Source organism: Aythya marila (assembly GCF_965140915.1).
Source record: "Aythya marila genome assembly, chromosome: 4".
Classification (NCBI taxonomy): domain Eukaryota; kingdom Metazoa; phylum Chordata; class Aves; order Anseriformes; family Anatidae; genus Aythya; species Aythya marila.
Genome location: NC_139045.1, coordinates 47904383 through 47924679, shown reverse-complemented (window position 1 = coordinate 47924679; position 20297 = coordinate 47904383). Strand labels below are relative to the sequence as shown.

The window sequence follows — 20297 nt, the reverse complement described above, 5'->3', positions numbered from 1 at the left end:
TATTTCCAAAATGTGAGCATCATGGGCCGCACTGTATGTGAAATTGATAGCAGTCATTGTATCTTTCAAACCCAGTAATTCAGTTGTCAAAAGACCCAGATGTATTTTGTTCAAATTCTAACTAGATTTGTAATGCACCTGGTAACCTTTCAGAAACACAGAAATTTTACTTCTGCCAAAATGAGCATTAAGAATACTAATATAGGTCAAGCAGTTTGCTGTTGGTATGAGCAACAGCATAAGTAACCCATAATTTGCATCCAAAATGAATAATGAGTGGCTGCCATTGTATGATTTAAGACTCTCTAAATAAAAAAGAAAGCAACAAGGAAATACAAAAAAAAGGTTATTGAAAAGACAAAAAAAAAAAAAAAAAAAAGAACAATACAGCTGAGTTGCTTTTCTTGCTTAGGTGTGATACTGAGGTGAGAGAGCAACTGTGGAAGAGAGTGGAGTCTTACATAAAGCACTGGAAAACCTGCAAGATCTGAGCAGAACAAAGATCCCTTAATCTTTTTGTGAGCACTTCAGAGCTTAATCAGTAGAGTCTGAAGCAATAATACAAAATCTGGTTTCCCACATCTCCTGGGATATCCAGTCAAAAGATTGGCAAGACCCTGTTAATAAAGGGTGTAGAGTAAAATTTGCCACCATACGTAGCTGTTTTTGTTCTCTGAATGATGTCTACCCATTGTTCTAGTTTCCTTAAGTTGTTTCTAGGTTGAAAGGCTAAAGCAGTCTGGGATGGAGGTCAACATCTAGAACTTTAAGTTGAGTTCTGGGGCTTTTTCATGAACTTTTTCTGTGTTTGGGAACAAATAATTTGATCACCTGTGACATGATGATTCTTAATACCTTAATGCAGGAAGCAGAGTTTGTTTTCCAAAGAATAGTAGGAGCATTAGAGGCCTGCAACTTCCTCGACCCAGGGAAGGACAAGGATCTGCATCTACTACAGAAGTGCACTTTTCACTCTCTCTTTGCTTTCTTTTACCTTTATTTTTCTCTGGAACTGAATTTCAGTTCATATTTGAACATTCAGTGAAGTGCATTTTTATTATATGCTTCAATTCAGATCAAAATGTCAAAACACTACAGGAAAGTAATCTTTATTCTTAGCCACACAAATGCAAATGCTTGAAAAGGCTGTCCTTGTGAAATGTCACTTTTTGCAGAGGCAAGGAATTTAAGCAGAGTGTTTTGTCTTGTAAAGAGACTGTCATTGAATAGTAATTAGTCCTTATAAGGTAAATAAATCCAACTCTTCTTCCCTGCCTACCAAGTAGGATTTTATTGGTTCAGGATATTGGAATGCAGCTCAATGTCTGACAACATGCCACCCCAACATCTATGGTGTGGGGATGTCAGCAGTCCTGAAACACTTGTGTTCATCTGTGTCCAACACAGGCACAAAATTATTTCATGTTGTTTCTGATTTGCATATTTTATTAACAAATGCTCTGTCCCTTTGATACCACACACAAACACACATATACACACAAAAAAAACCAAAAACAAAAACAAAATACACCAGACCCCCCCCCCGAAATTCTCAAACTTCTGCTTCTGAAAACTGACATTACAAAACAAGGGAGAGGAAGGATGATACCAAAACAAAATTCAACAAAAAACCTGCATCGAAGCAGATGTTCTCAATATGATTGATAAAGATTTTAATTTTCTCTGTGCTCACTGTTCTTCCAAAATTTTTACTCAACTAGTTTTATAACTGGTTCAAGTCAAAACTACAATATGTATGCAGTACAACTTAACGGTGTGTAGATTTTACCCATCCTTACTGTCACTTGGCAATGTTTTCAGCTGATATTAGTGTTGTATTTGATCGATTTATGGATTTGGGGTCTGGAACTGTGCTTCCTGGAAAATAGTTAGTAGGTCTTCTTGGGTAAGATAGGACACAGTAAGTAAGGAACTGGCACCTTAAGGAGCACTGCCTTCTTATACAGATTTCTTGGATCGACTGTTGCCTTTCATATTAATTTTTTGATTAGTCTCTCTGTAACACCTGTGCAGTTGTATCTTACATCAGTCTCTGACTGTGAAACAAGAAAGGAAATTCTCTTGTGGTCAGTTCTGCTTGCTTTACCTCTTGCAACATCTATATTGAAATCACAAAGACTTGTGCTAGTAAGGTGAACATGAGCTGGCCTGTAAAGCTTGGTTATAATACTTAAGTATTAAATAATGGTACTTAGCACTTATGCAACTTAATGCTTGACAATCTTCAAAGCACTTTACAAATCTTAACCAGTTAATCCCCACAGCAACTCTGTGTGGTAGGTTATGAAGGCCACACATTGAAAATCTCCTGCAAAATGAGCTTGCCTGCATAATAAATATATGTGAAAAAAATATCTGCACAGTTATGTCCCTGAAGTCAAGAGTTTACTGGACTGTAACACAGTTACATGCTCTGCTTTCAATAAATTAGTTCTGCTTTCTTATACTCTGCATTGTGACCCAGCACACAGTATTGCCACAAATTTGATGATATTTATTATTATTAAAACTCCTGGAAGCAAATAAGCAGAGAATCATAACTTTTATCCAAGAAATCAAGTTTCTAGTGCTGATGATTGCAAAGAAAACACATGGGGAAGGGCCAGGAAGCTTCTAAATACTGAAGCTCTCAGGACAGTAAGTACCATTTTTGAAAATATGAGTCTTGTGTTATCGGGATCAACTGGCAAACTTATGCTTGTATTTAAAGCTTAAGGGAACTTAAGGCTTCAGAGACTCCACTTCATTTAGGAAACAGTATACTTTTCTAGAACAAATTTTCTTTTAATTTTCATGTGCAAGAAAAAGAATATTGGTTAGTTATTGCTTTAGTTTCTTTCAGGCCAAAAATTTCCAGTGAAGTGGAAATACTGCTTTTAGTCCACAGCAATAATGTTAACTTACTACATCTGATAATATCACAAATGCTATTGGTTCTAGTCTTTGTTAGTTCTACTGGAAAACTCTTTTAAACAACATTACAATTTGAAGATAACATTATAATTTTGTGTGAAGGTCAAATTCACCTGCCAGAGGTGTAAGTTATTAGCTCATGGCTGCATGCCAAGTATCTCCATTAAAAGTAAGCCTCTGAAAAGTGAAAAGCCTTTGTAATGCCTAGCACAGAAAGGAAGCAATGGCTTTCATTGTCGAGGCCTAGTGGCAAGAGAGCCAGATACCAACTGATTATCAATATAGCTATCAACTTACTATCTGTTGACATCAACAGAAGTTCAGCAATTTGCCAGGATGTCTACGGAGTCAGTGTGACATTATTTATAAATACAGTGTGATCCTTCCCGTCGAATACAGCAGGGAACTGAATGCCTTCCTTTTGCTTTCATCTACAACTGTCTCTGTCTGAAAAGCTGATATTTTGAGAGCTGGTACCTTGGAAGAAAGCAGCTCTATGATAATGTGTAGACTGACCTCAATTCCTTAATTTCCTTCTGGTTCAGCCTGTAAACTTTTATTTGTTTTCTACTCTGTTTCTTCCTGCCTCTGTTCTCCCTCCTTTTGTCTTCATTCCTTTTTCTGCCTTTGGAGAAAAACAACAAGTAACCTTTGAAGGAATAATTAGCAATCTCTGAGACCCCAAAGTAAAAATTGTTGCCTGATGCTCTGGTAAAATGCTTAACTAAGGGTAAGAGTTTCAGGCAGATGAGGCAAAGAGATGTTTCCACATGAGAGATGACAAGGGATGAGCAGAAAAGAGACCCTAGAAAGCAAAGAAATAAATGGATGGAACACAGGAGGAGACCTAATTAGCCAGTCTCACATGCTTGCCACTACATAATTTCAAATGCTCCAAATGGAGCCTGTTCTGCAGACAAGCTCGTAATTAAGTACAGAGTTGCAATGCACATGCACAAGAGGTCTGAATTAAGGTTTCGTGGGTAGCCTTCTGGCTTTTCCAACCTTTGGCCACTTAATTTAGTGACCTAAATCTTTTTTAATATAGAAAAAAATTATTTTGATGAGATCTTGTAACTGTTTAGGGAGGAGGGGTTGTTAAGGAGTGCAATTTCTTGTACAATTATAGATGCCTACTACTTCGAAGGAAAAAGTATTCTATTTTTATTCTGCATATATTTGTGTACCATGCTGAGTCCATAATACCTTTTCTTTTTCCTTTTTTTTTTTTTCCTAAAGTGCATTAAGCTACATGACTAACATCTAATTCAAATGCATCAGAAGCAGGAAGTCTGCCAGAGTCTATAGGACCAGCAGATAATCATGGTTTTAAAGAGTGCGCAGAAAAGAATAGATCCTGAGGGGAAAGGCTGCATGAATTCACTATGGAGGAGTTTTAGGAAAGTCTACATCAGAATCTTTTTCTAAGAGGCAGTTTTTTTCAGACTGAAGAGGTTTAAAAAACAGTCAATAATTATGTCAATACATTACATGGACCAGATGGTATTCACACTTGAGGAATTTTTAGGAAACTCGGGTATGGATTTACTGGAGGTACTGAACTATGTAGCCTTTTCCTGAAATCAGCTGTGGTACCTGAAGACAGAAATGCAATAAATATGATGGCATCTTGCAAAAAGGGTCTCTGAGGAAACTGGGGAATGGCAGACCCTAATTTGTCCATACCAGTCAGTTTAGCTGACACCGCATTACAGGATAAAATTAGCAGGCATGGAACAACAGGGTGCAAGTCAACACAATCTTTGTAAAGGACAGTCATGCCTTATAAATCAGTCAAAGCTCTTTGGAGGAGCTAAGAAGGTTAACTGTGATTTAGCTGATTGCCCTGACTGTTGAATATCTTGATAGTAGAGACCAAGAGCTTAAAGGTTTCTCTGTGGCTTTGGTATATTGAATAGAATATTAGCTTCCTATGTCTTCAGTGTAGTTTTTCTCACCTTTTTCTTACGCTCTTCAACTGTTGGTGTTGGTTTTGGGTTCAGGTGGCTTGTCAAAATAAAATAATACTTCAGTACCTTCGGTACTTGGTGTGATGCTGTGCCGTGTTCCCTGCCTGTAAGAGTGGCTCGTAGTATTTTTGGGCTCCTCTCTCTGTATTTATCTGTAACCTCTTATACAGAAATTATAAGTTCCCAGGACAGGACTGTCATTGGGATCCTGGGCATGGGGCTGCAGTTCTGCGCCCCAGCGTGATGGATATGGCTAAATATCTGAAAGTATGGAGCCAACCTGCCATTTTTCAACTCCTGGAACAGGCGGCGGTGCCGGGAGAGACTCTCGGGACGGGAAAACCTTGAGGGCACTCGGAAAGGTTACCCCGAGCTTAACCTTTACCCCAGCAAGGGCTGATGGCGTGTTATCCCCGGGCGGCTTCCCCCCCGTCCCCACCTCCCTCTCCATCAGCACCACCCTCCTCCGTGCCTCTGCGGGAAGGCGCCTGGGAGATGAGACCGTAAGGAGAAGAGTTAATATCTGTTATGCCGGGGGAGGGCGGGGAAGGGGGAGCGGGGCCGTGCCGGGGGAGAGAAGCGGGGCTCCCCCAAACCCCCCCGGCCCGGCACGGCTCGGCCCGGCCCGGCCAAGCGCCGCCTCCGCGGCGGGATGCAGCCGCCGCCGCCCCGCGGGTGCAGGTAAGGAGCCGGGGGGGGGGGGGGGGGGATGCTCGGAGCACGGAGGGCAGCCTCCCCCCTCCATCCCCACAGAGACTGGCCTCGGGGTGGGAAAAAAGGGAGGATGAGGGGACCAAAAAGCAATCATAATAATAGAAAATATTTTAAAATAGATAAGAAAATAGCGCCCCGATTGCTGGCATCTCAGCTTTGGGGCGTTGAGGTGGTCCTCTGCAAACGCTGCCCGCCGAGCAGCTGGCCCACCCCGGGACGGAAGGATTTCGAGATTTAACGTACCCCCCCTCATCCTCCATCCTCCCCATTTTAATTGAGTGGGGCCGTGGCTTGCAGGCAGTGCTAGGATCTAGCACGGCTGCTGGCGCTGAATTTGGCAGCAGCAGTTGGGAAGGGTAGTTTTCAGGAGACGTGCAGGGAATTTGCAACAGAAATAATAAGTTTCTCTGTGGTTGCCTGGTTAATTAAAAATGAAGTATGTGCTGCGAATTGGCAAACAGTCCTGAGCAATGAACTCGAGCAATCCTGCGTCTTAATAGTTTATCGTGTTCTTGTCTCCTATAATATTGGAAATACCTAAGCATTGCCTTTGTAAACCCACGAAGAGCCCTTAGAGTTCACTGTTTAAAGAATGTTTGTAAAGGGATTTTCATCCCCACCGAATGCCAGTGGGAGCAGCCAGTGCTCAGGGAGTCAGGTCATCCGCTCCTTTTCTTGTGCAAAGAAAGCAGGAGCAGAATTATTCCAACAATACTGCTGCGTTGTTGTAGTGCACAGCATGCCATTCCCTGCTGGTACAGTTGTTCGGGTGATGTGTGCTTCTGGAGTTGATGATTTTGAGCAGAAACTTGAGAAAGAGAGAGGAAAAACATGGAGCAGTCTCTGCATCAGCAACCAAAAAGGTCCTCTCGGGACTTTTTAATGCCCCGTAATGGAGCCCATGGGGGGATCGGGTTTCATTTTTGTAATTTATTTTCAGTCTAGTACATCGATATATTTATTTCAGTCATATATGCTATTTATAGAGCGCCTCTTTGAAGCAGTGCATTTTTAGTTACTGTTTCCTTTCTCACATCATGATTTTGCAGTGGATTGCACAGATATTTCAGTGGTGCTGCTGCTGTGTAACTTATGGAGATGTGCACTTTGGGCAAATTAGATACATGTAGGTAGCTGCAGCTGTGCAGTTTATTGCCTCTGGCAAGGAGACCTTCAAAAGGATAAAATATTTTTGGATATATATATAATGCTAAACTGAATTGGGTGGGAAGAAAAAACTACAAATAATTCTTCCTCATTTTCAACATCTTTCTGAGATAAAACAAATGTAAATCCACAAATGAGCTTATAAAGTCAGTTCGGAGTTTGAAATCAGCCCTGTGTGAAGGGGCAGATGACAAACACTTCCCATGCAAACATTCTGGTTTGCAGGTATTCTGCCATCCGTTCTGGATGGATGAACCAGAAGAATATGGGACGGCACAAACAGCGTAAGGCTCAGTCCTGCAAAAAGCTGCGTGCACATTCCTACCTTTAGCTATTATTAACAGGCTACCTGAGGTCAGTGAGATGATTTACAGTGCATGAGGTTAAGCAGATATCCGTGTCTTTGCAGTACCAGGACCTACATGGACATGTTTATAAGTAATGATAGATACAGAATAACCCAGCGTGGCTGAAAACCATGGCTGGAGGTCTGTATGGTTCTTTAATTTGTAAAAATTTAAGACACTGAAAAAGTCCTTCTGACTTTTATATGCTGATGGAATAATTTTCAATCATTTTTAAAATGAAAAATGAACTCCTTTTGTTTAGAAGTGCTTAGCAGTGGAGACACTGGTTCTTCATAAAACTTAATGTATGTTCCTTCATAAAAGGAGATGGAAATATCAACTGAATTACTGGGGGAAAAAAAAGAAGCCTATTGAAAAAGAAAATTAATATTTGTGTCATAACTTTATGTCATTGACTAAAATTCATGGACATAGAGTCCTGCCTGATTTGTTTTCCTGTAAAAGTTTTGATATAACACAATTGGGCTAAAGGCACATTCTGGTTTGTGTTTTGCTATTGAAAAATATTTCATTTTGAAGAAGACTTTACATTCAGATCTACATGTAATCATTTCAGAAAAGTAAATTATTTATGGACCCAAGTTCTTGTAAGAAAATATTTCTAGTGGTGTTCCAGATGATGATTTTTGTAGATACTAACTCTTCTTCTCCACCATAAAATAATTTAAAAAAAGAATGTTTTTAAGAAAAATAAAATCATTTGCATCTAGAAAGACAAATGGTATTCAAATATTTTCCTAACGGAGAACTTTAGCAGTATGTATATGAAATTTCAGCTCCCTCAGGGATCACCACAGTTTTTCCTTTCCACGCTGAACAGGAAAAAATTGTTTTGTGTAAATGCTTTTTTAACATTAGAATAGGAGGCTTAAAAATACAAAGCTATGTAAAAAGGTATCACTCATACTGTAAGGGATTTAAAATGGAACAATCTTCCAGAAAAACTCTGGTGATTTATGGAAATGAAGGATCTCATCTAGGGATTTTGCATGCTGGGATGCTAAGCCTTCACATTTCCCAGTCTCCTACAGCTTTTACTAGAAGAACCTGTGTCTGTGACATTGGCCAGACACCTTATGGGGGGTTACACCTTGACCTTATAGTAACAACAGAACACAAATTTTCTTCCTGTGGGCCTACCTCTGAGTCCTGATAGGATTAATGTTCTATCTTCAGATGTCTTTGTCCACTACATAAGCACCCAAATACTATTAGATTGTACTTAAGGTACTCTTTTATCTTGGAGCACTAGCCTTAAACTCATAAATGACACCTTTTCTTTTTCAAGAAAGCAAATATAGGTACATGACTTCTTATGACTAACAATTAGAAAAAAAAAAAAAAAAAAAGAAAAAACAACTAATCAGACAGATTTTTGAGCATTGTAGGATAACAAAAGTGTGATGCTGTTTTTGGTTTCATTCTGATGGTCATCAGCTAAGGCTGACTTAATACCTAAAGCTTTTTCTGCCTCAAGAAACTATATTTAGACAGTATAATGAATACTGAATACAAATATGGATATTTTAAGATACGAAATCATATAGTCAGTTATAATTAGCGAGCAATAATCAGTAGTAATTTATTAAAAAAAAAAAATCAAGAGAATCCACTTAGCAGTTCTGTAATAACTGTAATTAATTAGGCAATATTTTATATTTAATTTTAGGATCAAAGGTAACCATTGATGGCCTTAATTTGCGATCCTATTTGGTAATGTGCTGCTTATGTGCTTAATGTGCTCTTCTGTCTCTAAGATACTAGGTTTCAGCAGAACAAGTATCTCCAAGTAATTGAATGTCTCAAATCAGTTTGTAAATTGTTTTAATTTGGGAGGCTTTGTGTGTAGCACCAAGTACAATTTAAATACCAACAGTGATGAACATTATGGACAGGAAGAAAAGGAGAATTATACTGCATAAATTAAATCTAATCCATCTGGAAATACTACTCTAAATGCAAACCCAGAGTGTGCGGAAACAGAAGGAATTTAGAAGGCTGTAATTCCAGAATTGTAGGATGACATGAGGAAATCAAATATTTCTGTGAATATAGTTTGGCATGAAGAATGGAGACATATGGATAGGATACAGAGAACAACAACAATACTCAGAAAAGACCACCTAAGATTGATTCATCAGGACAAGTATTAAATATTTAATGCCTGGCTAACTCCTGGTAAATAAGGGAGAGAAGGCAAGATAACTGTTTACAAGTATTTGAGAGATACAGTGACCAGGAAGAGAAAATAGCTATATTTAAAGCTTGTAAGTAGTGTAGCATGACTGGGGGAGTGAGATACTGATGCAGAGCTCTTAGGAAACAAACAAACCAACTGTAACTCAAGAGGAAAATAGTTCAATATCTCTACTAATTTAGTTGCGAAAACAACCCCTGTGTTAAAGAGTAATAAACATTGTGATGTTTTATGCCTTTCATATTTGTTTTTCTACAGCAGTTAACTGAAATCTTGCTTATAACTTGAAAAATTCAAGTTGTATACTTGCAAATATCAGTAATCGTAGACACACAGTCACAAAGCTAGATGTTGGGGCATTGCATCTCTCCCCCAAAGCTACATCTATTATATCAATGTATTTCCTGATAGGTCCTTTACTAACTTATGTTTTTAAGACCTCATTGATGGAGGCACCATGGCCCACCCAATTCAGAATCACTTCCAGTGAGTTTCAATCCTTTTCATTGTTTTAAAATCTTACCCATATTTTCCTTGCTGTAATTTAAGCCCACTATATTTCATCTACCCTTTGTTGTGAAAAACAGATTATTCCTTTCCCTCTTTGAAATAGTCCTTCTTGTATGAGAAAATGGTTTTATGTCCTCCCTTCTTCTCTTTTGTTCTGGACAAACAATTTAAAGCAACTGTCTTCCCCAGAGGTTTAATTGATTTCTGATCTCCTAGGGATTTACAATGATCTCTGATCCTTGTTCTCTTCTGCAGTATTTCCAGTGATTCCAAATCGTTCTTGCTCAAAATTGAACATAATACTCAAAGTGATACATCAGCAGTGCTAAAAGTAGTAGAAGGATTATTTTATGTAACTTGCAAGTATCTGCCCTATTTCTGCGTGTTCTGTGTGCTAGTATTCTTTTTTTTTTCTTTCTTTTTTTTTTTCTTTTTTCAACAGTATGTTGCAGAAAACACCATAACACTATCGCATGCATGGTGTTAATTCTGTGAAATGTCATAATGCCTAGATCCACTTCTGTAGAACTGCTGCCAGTCTTTCCCTCCTGCCTCCCTTAGCCTTTGCTTTTACAGTTGATTATTCTTATCTAAATGGAATACTTTGCTTTCATCTTTCTCAGTCTGTCAAAACACTTAAATTCTATCTAGTACTGTCATCCAATCCATTTGAACCCCAGTCAGTTTGGTTCATCTGCAGATGGGATGCTACTCTCTAATCTACCATGTAAAGAAATTACCGAGCAGTATTCAAAACACACTCCTGAACAGATTTACTTAGGGTATCCTTCCAGTGTAATACTGAATTGTTGGTAACTACACTCCAAATACTCTCTTCCAACCAGTATCAAGGTATACCGCAATTTAGTCTAAACCAACTGTGCCTAATTTGTTTATGAGAACGTCATGAAACCAGGGACTTGCACCTGCTCCAAGACTGGCTAATCTGAGATTGGTGCAACCAATTCCTTAAGTACTGTTTATTAGGCTAGTTGTTTTCAAAACCCAGTTTTCAAAACCCCAAACTTCTTTTAGAAGCTCAAACCCATTCTGTTCCCATTCAAACCTAAGTTCTTTTCCCTTTGTCACTGTTGTGAACAGTATTAGTTTATTGGCAATAATTGACCTGGAAAATGAAGATGAAGGGGAATAAAGGATACTGAATACTTTGGCCTTCTTGGCATCCCTTATTAGATTTTTCTTCCCGCTAAGTAGTAGACCAAATCTTTCCAAGTCCTCCTTTATTTTCTACTGTCTGTACAAAGAACTTCTAATTACTCTTTGTCTTCTGTGACAGTTAGTTTCTCATTCTAGACCTTAGCTTTTTTATTTTTTATATGTATATTATTCAATACTCGTTAATTTTCATTAATCTCCACATTTTGTATGATTTTGCTTGTATCTTTCATTATACTCATAAGACTAGTGGACTCTATTTCATAATCTTCATTCAAGTTGCCTTCTACCTCCACATTCATAATATTACCTCCCAATTTCAGTAAAATCTGGGAAAAAAAATCCTTTTTAATGCTTCTTCATTCTGTGTAAGACAAAGTCATATAATTTGTCTTCAAGAATTGGTTGGATGTTAGGCTTTGTGGCTTTACGTTGGTCTTTGAAGGAGTCTGGAGGTCTGGCAAAGGCTTGGCAAACACTAGGATGCAAATCAGTGTATTTGTTCAGTTCTTAATTCCATCTGCAGTGCCAGTATGTTCAGGTGTTAAGAAGAAATAGATTAACAAATAGCACATGCACTGAAGTCTATCAGCTGTTGGGCCATCTATCACTGTTGGGCCTTAGCAGATTTAAGGTTTTGGCTAGCATGATTTTCATCACGTATGACATCATAACATAAAGCCTCTCGAATTCAGCTTTGTAGGCCACATTTTAGACTATGTCAGATATGAAAAAAAAGCAGAAACCTCTTCTATCTTATGTTATTGTCATTCAAGAAAATAAGAAGGGATAGCATTTGCAGTTAGTTTAACCGCTGCTAGTAGAGGGATGCTTAATGAACGTATTTACTGTTTTCGTGGTCCTTTCTTGTTGCTGAATCTATATGAAAAAGCTAAGGAGCAATAGATTTGCCTAGAAAATCCCATTGGTGTCTATCTTTTACAACCTATGTATTTTACAGTTAATTAATGTATACACTGATTAATAGACTTAAGTGGGTATTATACAAATTAATGTATTGGTTGTTTGCAAAAATACTCTTCAGTCCACAGTGTTTGCTATCATGGGAGAGAGAACTGGTGTGCTTTTGTTTCATAGCCAACCCCAGGCTGAGGTATATCCACAAACAAAGATTGTAAGCCAATTTGCATTTACCTTTAAAATCAGTAAAAAACCCTACAAGCTCAGAACATCATACGCTCTCCTGCAAAATTACAGTGAAGTGAAAATGCTTCCAAGTTTTACTTTCGAAGCTGTAATTCTATTACCTCTCTTCCCTCTGCTTTAACTTTCTCCTATGTTCTGTTCCCCTTACTTTGGTCTGTGGCTGTGGAAAAGCTGGAAGCAGTGCTTGGATTGCCCTAGTTAGGAGGGGCTGTTTTCTCCCCAGCTGAGGAATGTTTTATGTGCTGATGTGCCCTGGAAGGTCTGAAGATACACATCAGTGCAAATATAGCAACAGGGATTTGTGATCCCAGTAGGAATGCACCCCCTGGGCTGGGAGCTGGGGTATGCATTTTCCTGTGGTAGTAAAGATGAACAGACACGTAATGGGATTTTTGCATGAGTCTGCTCCTTCTTTCAGTGTTTTTAAATGGCAAAAGGTTCGCATTTGTGCATTGTCATCTTCACTGAATGTAACCTATCTACAGAATAGGGTTTATACGTAGTGAAATAAATCTGCTTATGATGCAACCTTTCAGCTATGTACATTATGACCCTGAATGCAAAAGTGCAAGGGGAATATTAAATGAATAGCTGATCTAAGAATAAGATGTGCAGTGAACAGTGCTAAGTCTTGACTGGAGAATAAAACTGACAGAAAATAAATGTGATAGTGAAACGTTGTCATTTTCAGTAACCTGAGCTTGAGCCATAAACTTTTCTTTAGTCCAAGATCCTGAAAGAACAGCCTGTATGCTTTCAATCTTTCATTAAGGCAAGATTCTGTCTACTTTTCAGCAAAAGAAAGTATAATAATTGTAACTTTATTTCAAATAATGATGTTATTTTAAATTCTAGGTTCACATTGAGCATTTTGAATAGCAGTGACTCTTGGTAAGCTTGGCTCTTTGTTTTTCACTTCAGAGTTTGCCATATTTTACTGGAGCAATGCTCCTGAATTAGGGCTTTAGTTCAGCAAGGTTTTAGATATATTGTATGGACTTCCCCTTGCTCTGATTTCAGGCTGTGTATTTTTGTGGGATTGTTCCAGTTCATGCATGGGTGAAATTAATTGCCAGATTTGTTAGCCTTATGTAAGAAAACTCCTACTGTATCCTTTCGCTTAACTTGAATTGCAGCTAGTTTAACTATTCACAGCAGGATTCCTAATACTCTGTTTCATTATCCTTTATTTACTGGTAAAGTTTTTTTACATAATGATTCGTATCTGGAATCATACTCCTATTTGTTGCTTTTATTAATGAAATAGAGCACTGTCAGAACAGGTATTGTCACTGTGATTTAGTGAAAAGACTGGTAGGTCTTAAGCAAACTGTAAGTAAACTAGAAGTATTGCTCACTGTATAGACTTTACATTGCTCACTGTATGTTATCCCCATTCCGTAGGTGAGGGTAGAGAAGGCAATAGGACTAGCTCACTTTTTACCTAGCTGTTAGTATCGGTTATGCTAGTTTTGGAAAGGGGTCTGAGGGTTTTGGTCCACAGCAGTTAAACACGAGCCAGCAGTGTGTCCCAGCATCCAGGAGGATCAACCGTACCCTGGGGTGCATCAGGCCCAGCACTGCCAGTCAGGAAAGGGAAGGGATTGTCCTGCTCTGCTCTGCTCTGGTGTGGCCTCACCTTGAGCACTGTGTGCAGTTTGGGGTGCCACAGTATGAGGATATAAAACCATTAGAGAGTGTCCAAAGGAGGGCTACAAAGATGCTGAAGGGTCTAGAGGGCAAGGCGTATGAGGAGCGGCTGAGGTCCCTTGGTTTGTTCAGTCCTGAACAGAGCAGCCTGAGGGGAGGCCTCATGGCGGCCTGCAGCTCCCTCACAAGGGGAGCGGAGGGGCAGGCGCTGAGCTCTGCTCTCTGGGGACAGCGACAGGACCCGAGGGAACGGCATGGAGCTGGGGCAGGGGAGGGTCAGGCTGGGGGTTAGGGAAAGGTTCTGCACCCAGAGGGTGGTCAGGCACTGGGACAGGCTCCCCAGGGCAGTGGTCACAGCACCAAGCTGTGCTGAAGTTCAAGAAGCATTTGGGCAGTGCTCTCAGACACATGGTCTCATTTTTTGTGGTCCTGTGTAGAGCCAGGAGTTGGACTTGATGGTCCTTGTTAGTCCCTTCCAGCTCAGGATATTTTATGATTCTATGTTTCTATAGCTGCTCTTGTTATAGCTGGAGAGCAAGGTATTGTGGGACATAGACCTGGCCCTTGTGGTTATGCTGTTCAAGACCAGTGATTAGATTATTACATCCGTAGCTGAAGATGCATGTGTAACCAAGATTTATGTTGCTGTAGCAACATGAAGAGACACAACTGTGCTGAATTTCGTAGATCTTTGAAGTAGGAAGTCTGCTAATTCAAAATGGCATTGAGAATTCCTGTTAGCATGTGAAGAATTTAACTATGAGGAGCCCTCATTAAGAGACTGAAATCTTGCCTATCTGACTCTCAAGCTGAGTTCAGTAAGTTCCTGCTGCTCATCAAAGGGTTAGAGAAAACAGGCAGTTGCAAGGGAGAAGAGAAACAAAAAGCCAATGGCTCAAATTAATCAAGAGCAATTGATTTGAAGAGAAATAGGAGTGATGCAGGGTTTGATGACTACTGTGAAAATCACAGGGTGCTTCCAAGAGGCCATTGACAAAAAGTTTGGAACATGTTCTGAGTATTGTAACTGGCCTGGCAGTAGAGGCAGTCATAGGAGGAACTGAGCTTAGCCAGTTCAAGACTTCACTGTATTATGAATCAAATTAAAATAGTGGTGCTGACATGATATGTGCTAAGGTACACGTAGGAAGACGTGAAAATCTTTGGTTTCAGTGAAACTTGAAGTGGATGAGGAGGGCTACAAGGGATTCGGAAGAAAGTAAGGTATAGAAAACTTTGGGTAGGCTGTGGAAGAGGCAGATTTTTTGCACTGAACACTACCTCCTGCTTTTCAGCGTTAGGGCACCCCTTGAATCTGGTAGCCAGCAACTGTTTTGACCTCTTTAGACAGAGGTACTTAGTGCAGTTGGCCAAATCATTCCAAAACTGACAAAAAATATGGCATGGGGGGGTGAGGGATGGGTGTGCAGGGTGAGAATGCTGACTTTTTAACATTTTGGAAACTGGGATTATTAATTTTTGGCTGTTGTCATTTCAAGGTCACACAGTTAAATACATTTCTTACTTCAGCTGCAACAGAAAAAGTCTAAGCAACTTGACTTTTTTTGTTTGTTTGTTTGTTTGTTTTTTTTTTTTTTAAAGCAGTACCATTGAAAAGTTAATTATCTAAAAGGTTTCAAAATGTTAATGGCAAAAGATTAAATTAGATTTCCTTGGACTCAGGGAACTCTTAGTGAGATGTGTAGCTATAAAAATATATGGTAATAGAAGCATGGAATCATAGAATCATAGAATGCTCTGGGTTGGAAGGGACCTTAAAGACAATCTAATTCCACCCCCCTGCCGTGGGCAGGGACATCTTCCCCTAGACCAGGTTGCCCAAAGCCCCATGCAGCCTGGCCTTGAGCACATCCAGGAATGGAACATCCACAGCTTCTCTGGGCAGCCTGTGCCAGGGCCTCACTACCCTCTGAGTGAAGAATTTCTTCCTTATATCTAATGTAAACCTACCCTCTTTTAGTTTAAAGCCATTACCCCTTGACCTGTCACTACTTGGCCTTGTAAAAAGTCCTTCAGCTTTCCTGTAGGCTCCCTTTAGGCACTGGAAGGCTGCTATAAGGTCTCACCGGAGCCTTCTCTTTTCCAGGCTGAACAACCCCAAGCCCCTCAGCCTGACTTTACAGGAGAGGTACTCCAGCCCTTTCATCATCTTTGTGGCCCTCTTCTGGACTTGCGCCCAACAGGTCCACACCCTTCTTGTGCTGGGAGCCCCAGAACTGAATGCAGCACTCCAGGAGGGGCCTCACAAGAACAGAGTAGAGGGGGACAATCCCCTGCCTTGCCCTACTGGTTATGCTTCTTTTAATGCAGCCCAGGATACAGCTGGCTTTCTGGGTTGCAAGCACACGTTGCTGGCTCATGTTGAGCTTGTTGTCAACCAGCACCCCCAGGTCCTTCTCCTCACGGTTGCTCTCAATCCATTCTCCTCCCAGGCTGTATATGTGCTTGGGTTTGCCCTGGCCCAAGTGCAGGACTTTGCACTTGGCCTTGTTGAACTTCATGAGGTTCACACAGGCCCACCTCTCCAGCCTGTCCAGGTCCCTCTGGATGGCATCCCTTCCCTCCTGCGTGTCAACTGCACCACACAGCTTGGTGTCATCAGCAAACTTGCTGAGTACTAACATGATGGTACTAACATGAATTCATTTTACCTCCAAGAGTCAATGGACTGCAACCTATTTACTTTCCAACATTGTTGTTAATATGCCACAGCTTCATGTGATGGAGTGGTGATCCATTTCCCTGCAAGATCAGCAATAATAAGACTACAACTTTCATCCCATTATCTCACTTCATAGATCATCCACAACAAAGGCTTGTTGTTGTCTCATGAAGAAACACAGATGAACCAGGAAGCATTAAGAGGGAAGGGAATCCTGCTCTTCATTTGTTATCCAAACAGCTTGTTTGCAGGTGTCTCATGTTTCTTAAGCTGCTTCCCCATTTTAGGGACTTGTCAAGACTTGGTGCAGTCATTGAACAGCTGGCTGCCAATTCATGGTGCCCTCACTGCCCTGAGCCCTTGGATGGGAGCATAAGCTACCACACACACACACACAGACAGAGAGAGAGAGAGAACTGAGCATGAGGAAAGTATGCCCATAATTACCTTCTGCTCTTCTTCTCTTCTCTAGCTAATTGGACAGCTTCCAGGTAACGTAAGCAAGAACTGGAGCAGATGCTGAAGCAGTGGGATTTCTGGGCATCTTACATTTTCATTACCTCCTTTGTAAAACAGACTTTCTCATTTATGGTAAATGGAGCTGCGTCAGGCTGGCGGGCAGTCACCAGTGGGGTCCCTCAAGGCTCCATTTTAGGGCCGGTACTTTTCAATATTTTTATAAACAATCTGGATGTAGGAATAGAAGGTATTTTGAGCAAGTTTGCTGATGACACCAAGCTTGGAGGAGTTGTGGACTCGAATGAGGGTGTAAAGGCCTTGCAGAGGGATCTGGATAGGTTGGAGAGCTGGGCGATCACCAACCTCATGAAGTTCAATAAGAGCAAGTGCCGGGTCCTGCACCTGGGACGGGGAAACCCTGGCTGCACGTACAGACTGGGCGATGAGACGCTGGAGAGCAGCCTAGAAGAGAGGGATCTGGGGGTCGTGGTAGACAGCAAGTTGAATATGAGCCAGCAGTGTGCCCTGGCAGCCAGGAAGGCCAACCGTGTCCTGGGGTGCATCAAGCACGGCATCGCTAGTAGGTCAAGGGAGGTGATTGTCCCGCTCTACTCTGCGCTGGTGCGGCCTCACCTCGAGTACTGTGTGCAGTTCTGGGCACCACAGTATAAAAAGGACATGAAACTGTTGGAGAGTGTCCAGAGGAGGGCTACAAAGATGGTGAAAGGCCTGGAGGGGAAGACGTAAGAGGAACGGCTGAGGTCACTGGGCCTGTTCAGCCTGGAGAAGAGGAGGCTGAGGGGAGACCTCATCACAGTCTACAACTTCCTCGTAAGGGGGTGTCGAGAGGCAGGAGACCTTTTCTCCATTAACACCAGTGACAGGACCCGCGGGAACGGGGTTAAGCTGAGACAGGGGAAATTTAGGCTGGACGTCAGGAGGGGGTTCTTCACAGAGAGGGTGGTTGCACACTGGAACAGGCTCCCCAGGGAAGTGGTCACTGCACCGAGCCTGTCTGTATTTAAGAAGAGATTGGACTGTGCACTTAGTCACATGGTCTGAACTTTTGGGTAGACCTGTGCTGTGTCAAGAGTTGGATTTGATGATCCTTAAGGGTCCCTTCCAACTCAGGATATTCTATGATTCTATGATTCTATGATTATCCTGGAAGTCACAATACAGAATTTGGATGAACTGAATATTTTCTACAACTTATGTGCAACAGAGATGTTGTCTGATATTTTTTAAGGCAAAAGAATTATAATTGCTGTTTTTGTTTTTAAAGAAAAATAGAGGTATTTTGTTTGGCTTACAAAGTTTCTGTTCAGTTCTAAGTTTCTGATGTTTTCAGTGACATCAGGCTTGTGTGAAACTTGTACAACTGCAGGCCAGGTCAGACTCCACAGATTTCTTGCCTTCTGTAAACATTAAAATGAAGAGGTTTATTGCTAGGACATTTCCCTGCTGTGCTGCAAAGTAAGTCATGTCAATGTTATGGTTTTTGACTAGAAACTCAAACTGGCAAGTCTAATTTTATCATGTGACTTAATTACTTGCAAAATACACATTCTCATGGGGAATGAAAATTGTAATAAAAGGGTAAATGAAAAATGAAATCATTTTCATTTTTGTAGACTACTATTATCCTAAATTTATAACCAGATGATTATCTTGATAATGTTTATTAGTAATGTTATCTTGATAACATTATTTTTGATAATGTCAATATATCAAATTCTTGATAATGTTATCTTGATAGTGATTGTGTAGCTAAAAATAATAACCTCTAATGCAGTATTGTGGATCTCTCACCTGTCCAGTATATAACAGGATACTCAGTACCAGTCCCAGTGAATGAGAAAATTAAAGGCAAAAACTTAATGGGTTTGTGATTCAGTAGAAAACTGAAGTCCAGCCCACATTGGAATTTAATAAAGATATTTTAGGAAAAGTATAATACAATGTTGTATCAATGGGAAACTTCTTACTATTTTCTATGTCAAGTCCAAGATGGTTTTTCTGTTTATCTAACATATCTAAATTAAGCCTTAGTTCAGACAGCTACTTCTGTAGTTGGCATAAAGTGAAATTTCTGTAGCATTTGGAATTCAGCATGAATGGCTGAAAACATTCTCTATCACTTTATTTTTGTTTTTGTTTTTTTAACTGCAAAGTCTGAACAAACAACTTGAAGTGGAAAGATAAAAACACTTGGAAACACCAAACCACACAGTAATCACATGTGAATATAGAATAGAGCAAGGAGCATACTGGATGACAAAGGAAAACAAATCATTGTTAGTCTTTGGAATTTCTCCTTACAAGTAGAGAATTTCTGGGCAACAAAATAGAGTATATTTTGAGGTAGAGAAGAAATATAGCTGCAGGCATGAAACACCCAATCTGTTTTAAGGGTAAAATAAGAAAAAAGAATGGGCTTTAGACTCTAAGAAATAATTACCTGAAATTACTGCAAATAACCCATGCTATTTGACAACATAACTTGAAATGGCATTCTGAGAAAAGCTCTGATTGAGTAACTTATGGCATGTGATATCATTTCAAGTCTATATTTCAATAATATCTTCATCTCTTGTTCAGGCTGTCAGGGTTTTTTACCCCTCAGGATGACACTGATAATGTCAGTGGGAATTTACTATTCTGTTAATGAATTTTATACACACACATGTATATATACCTATATATTGAGCTAGTAAAAGCTGAACTAATTAATCATAAAAGAAGACTGAATTGTGCCAGAAAAATAATGAAAGTAGGGATTATTAAAAGGTTGAATACAAATGCTTTGAAGAGAGAGATTCAAAGATGCTACAGCCAGAATGGACCATTGGGACTAATTCCCATTTTATAAATTAAAAAGATTGTGTTTGTTGGACAGGTGGGGGTAGGGAAATCCTGATCTTTATTTTAATTTTGTTGTTGTTGTTGTTGTTGTTGAAAAATACAACCACCTCATTACATCTAGAGAGTAGATAAACCAAAAATAATTTAGTCTTCATTTAGGGACTTTGGTTTCAGGGTACAGGCTATATTTCAAATAGCATAATAGTGTTTTGCATACCTATTCACCATAGTCATAACTGGAAAGTCTATTCTTAACTTCCTTTTCTTAATCATTCTCTGTTCCTGCTGCATTCATGCCCTTTCTTGCACCAGGTAAGCTCCTACTAGATTGGTGAAATTCCTTAGGAATATGCATGTTATTGAGTAGTACATGCAGTTATGTAATGCTCTTCAAGGCAGGAGATACATTCAAAATATTTGTTGACTTTCATGAAATA

At 40.0% G+C, this 20297-nt stretch overlaps 1 protein-coding gene across 3 annotated transcripts in view; it reads left to right on the top strand.

The window, feature by feature from the left end:
• Window positions 1-20297, top strand: part of TRMT9B (tRNA methyltransferase 9B (putative)) — a 112612-nt gene that overhangs the window by 80153 nt on the left and 12162 nt on the right. Inside the window, exon 2 of one of the 3 annotated variants that reach the window (XM_082758705.1) lies at window positions 13059-13094. The exons of 1 other annotated variant lie outside the window; for it this stretch is intronic. Coding sequence is in view for 1 of the 2 variants with exons in the window: in XM_082758706.1 (XP_082614832.1) it covers window positions 5557-5585 (29 nt within the window). In the remaining variant the exon portion in view is untranslated. Of the gene's footprint in view, window positions 1-5526; window positions 5586-13058; window positions 13095-20297 lie in introns of those variants that run through there. One more of the 3 variants, XM_082758706.1, reaches the window with a different exon arrangement.